Source organism: Castanea sativa, chromosome 7 (genome assembly GCF_040712315.1).
Source record: "Castanea sativa cultivar Marrone di Chiusa Pesio chromosome 7, ASM4071231v1".
NCBI lineage: Eukaryota > Viridiplantae > Streptophyta > Magnoliopsida > Fagales > Fagaceae > Castanea > Castanea sativa.
The window spans coordinates 24,787,637-24,791,303 of NC_134019.1; the positions used below are offsets into that span (position 1 = coordinate 24,787,637).

At 43.6% G+C, this 3,667-nt stretch overlaps 1 protein-coding gene across 1 annotated transcript; it reads left to right on the forward strand.

Annotated features, from left to right (window-relative positions):
- The first annotated feature begins 620 nt into the window (after positions 1-620).
- On the forward strand, positions 621-2,115 carry LOC142644207 (uncharacterized). The gene is made up of 2 exons (XM_075818865.1): positions 621-986; positions 1,972-2,115. The coding sequence occupies exons 1-2, from the start codon at positions 621-623 to the stop codon at positions 2,113-2,115; spliced, it is 510 nt and encodes a 169-aa protein (XP_075674980.1).
- The last annotated feature ends 1,552 nt before the right edge of the window (positions 2,116-3,667 follow it).

The window sequence follows — 3,667 nt, forward strand, 5'->3', positions numbered from 1 at the left end:
CTGCGGGTCGTATGGTCTAGTGGGCAGTTGAGCTAAGCCAGTTTGTCATTGAGTACAGGCCAAGAACAGCAATCAAGGCATAAGCTTTAGCATATTTCATTGCGGAAATTACTCTTCTAGACCCTGATCAAGAAGCAGAGTATTGGCTAGTTTGCTCAAATGGCTAGTCTGTAACAGGACTTGGAGGCCTCGATTTCATAATGACATCACTAAAGAATGACGTCCTTAAATATGGGGTTCAACTCCAGTTTCTAGAAACAAACAATGAGGCAGAGTATGAAGCAGTCCTTGCCAACTTGAAGGTTGCAAAAGCTTTGGGCGTCAAGAATTTGAGATTGAGGTCTGATTCCAAGCTGATTGTTGGACAAATAGCCAACGAATATGAAGCAAAGGAGGAAAGAATGAAGAAATACCTACAGCTGACGAGCCAGCTCATTGACGAGTTTAATAGCGTTAAACCCGAGATAATCCCAAGGGAAGAAAACTCAGCTGCTGACGAGACTGCTGGACTTGCCTCAACCGAAGATGCTTCAGCAACGGAAGGCTTGCTTTTGGAGGTTCAGACAATCCCCAGTATTAACGGACTGCAGGCCCTTTCGATCCAACAACAAAGTAACTAAATGGAACCAGTCATATCCTACATCAGATATGGCCAACTCCCATCGAACTCATCAAAGGCAAAGAAGGTCAGAGTCTGGGCAGTAAGGTTCACTATTTTGAACGGAGAACTTTATGAAAGAGGATTCTCGATGCCATACCTAAAGTGCTTGGCCCCTAACGAAGCGACGTATGTACTACGAGAAATACACGAAGGTGTCTATGGTAACCACTCCGAACCTCAATCCTTAGTGGGAAAGACAATTAGGGCAGGCTACTTTTGGCCAAATATGCAAAAAGATGCAACTGAACTTGTGAAGAAATATGATAAATGTCAGCAGTTCAGCAACGTGCAACATTATAATGGGAAGACGTATTCGAGGGAGAATGTAAGCCATTTCACTCAGCTCATGGCCCTTTATTCATAGAATAATGGGCTGCTATGTAAGGTGTTCTCTTCCAGTCTTGGTCCCATGGCGATAAGGTGGTTTAATGGGTTAGAGAAGGATTCCATCCATAACTTAGGAGAGCTAATCCAGGCCTTTTGAGTCTCGTTCATAACATGCAGCCGAGTACCACAGCTTATCGATGCTTTATTGTCCATGACAATGGGGAATGGAGAAACTCTCAGGTCTTATTCCAATAGATACTAAGAGCTGTATAATGAGATTGTACGAAGTAACGAACAAGTGGCCGCAAGCACCTTTAAACTAGGGCTTCCTTACGATTCTGAGCTGAGGGAATCTTAGACTATGCAACCCCCCGAGAACATGCACCAGCTGATGAGGCGCATAGAGGAACACAAAAGGCTGAAGGATGAGAAGCTATAGAATAGAAGGAAAGCGTTGGCCGCATTTCATGCTCGTAAAGAGGCGTGGGTAGGAATTTTTCAACAGAGACCCAGGAGGGAGACAAGGGGCAAAATTCACCCAGCCAAGCAGAAGGTAAAAATGTCGCACTTAAAGAACCTGTGCACAAAATTTTGGAAAAGATTAAGCATGAACCCTTTTTCCGCTGTCAGGGTAAGATAAGCGGGGATCCAGCCAGAAGGAGTCAAAGTATGTATTGTACTTATCACCAAGAGAAAGGGCACACCGCTAAGCAATGTAGGACATTCAAGGACCATTTAGAGCAGTTGGTCAAGGCTGGTCATTTAAGGGAGTATGCATTTAGTCATAAAGTTGGAGCCTCGGGACAAGCATCCAGTAGCCGAGGAAGAATAATGCTGCCTCCCCTTGGTATAATTGAAGTCATACACGTTATGCCAAACTTAGGAGGTCACATTGGTTAACAAAAGGGGGTGCTTAGCATTACACCCCAGCTGGAACTAGAGCTTTTATGGCCCTGACTAGGAATTTGGATATTTTTGCTTAGATTCCATATGATGTTTCTGGAGTAGATTCGAATTTTATAGTGCACAGATTAAATGTAGATCCAAGGTATCCACCAAAGAAACAAAGGCCAAGGAAGTCAGCCAAGCCTCACATCGAAGCTGTGAAAGAGGAAGTGGAAATCTAAATCGGGCGGGGGCCATTAAAGAGGTGTTTTCCCGAATTGGCTAGCCAACACGGTGGTTATGAGGAAGAAGAGCACCAAGTGGAGAGTGTGTGTTAACTTTATAGACCTAAGATAGATTAATTGGTAGATGCCATGTTCAGCCATCCAAGGATGAGCTTTTTGGATGCTTTCCAAGAATATCATCATATCGTCCTAGCCTTGGAAGATTGGGAGAAGACTTCTTTCATTTTCCCTAAGGGCAACTATCACTACACAGTCATGCCTTTTGGCCTAAAAAACACTGAAACAACTTACCAGCAAATGATCACTTGGATATTCAATCTCCAAATTGGAAAACAATTGAAGCATATATTGATGATACGGTGATCAAGAGTAAGAAGGCGGAGGAGCACCTCCTAGATTTGGCCAAGGTATTTGAGATCCTAAGGCATCACAAGTTACGCCTCAATGCAACAAAGTGTGCATTCGGGGTACGCTCCAAGAAATTCCTTAGATACATGATCACCTACCGCGGAATAGAAGTTAATTTTCATCAAATTAGAGCGATTCAAAGCCTTAATCCACCGAGGAACCCCAAGGAGGTGCAGAAACTCATAGGAATGATAGCAGCTCTAAATCGTTCCAGTTGTTGAAGAAGTGGAAAAATTTTCAGTGGACCGAGGAGTGCAACAATGCTTTTCAAATTTTGAAGCATTACTTAGCCAACCCTGAGCCCAGCGAAGACTTATACTTGGGATCTTCGAACACGCAATGAACATAGTGCTAGTTTGGGGTCCACAATGGCGCACAAAAGCTTGTATACTATGTGATCAAGACTTTGGTTGACTCCAAAACACGGTCTCTACCTTTAGAGAAGGTGGCTTTGGCTTTGATACACACCACTAGGAAACTCCCTCACTATTTTAAAGCCCACATAGTGTATGTGTTGACCAAACATCCGTCACAAGCCCTATTGAGAATATCAGACTTCATAGGGAGAATTGCCAAGTGGGGAGCTACCCTAAGGTCCTTTGATATCAAATATAGGTCAAGGAATGCAATCAAGAGACAAGTGCTTGCAGACTTCATCACCGAGTTCACACCAACAAATGAGGGCGTATGTGGAGTACATTAAATCTTAACTTGGACCTGGAGGATATATGTGGACAGTGCGTCAAATGCTTAGGGTTCTAGTGTTGGAATAGTATTGGAGTCACCTGAGGGTATCAGGATAGAGCGTTCCCTATGGTTTGGCTTTCAGGCCTCAAATAATTAAGCTGAGTATGAGGCCTTGGTGGCAGGGTTCCTAGCAGCAATCAAAGTGAAAGCCTCTAAAGTTGAAGTTTGCTAAAACTCTTGGTTCATTGTTAGTCAGTTTAAAGGGGACTTCGAGGCAAAGGATCTAAGGATGTCAGAATATTTGAAGGTAGCCCCGTCAATGCACGCACAATTTAAGTTAGGCAAGGTTACTCAGATCTCCCAGGGAGAAAATAGCCATGTAGACTCTTTGGCGTTCTAGGTAGGGGGTCTATACCTAGAATAATTTCAATGGAGTCAATTAAAGTCCCCAACA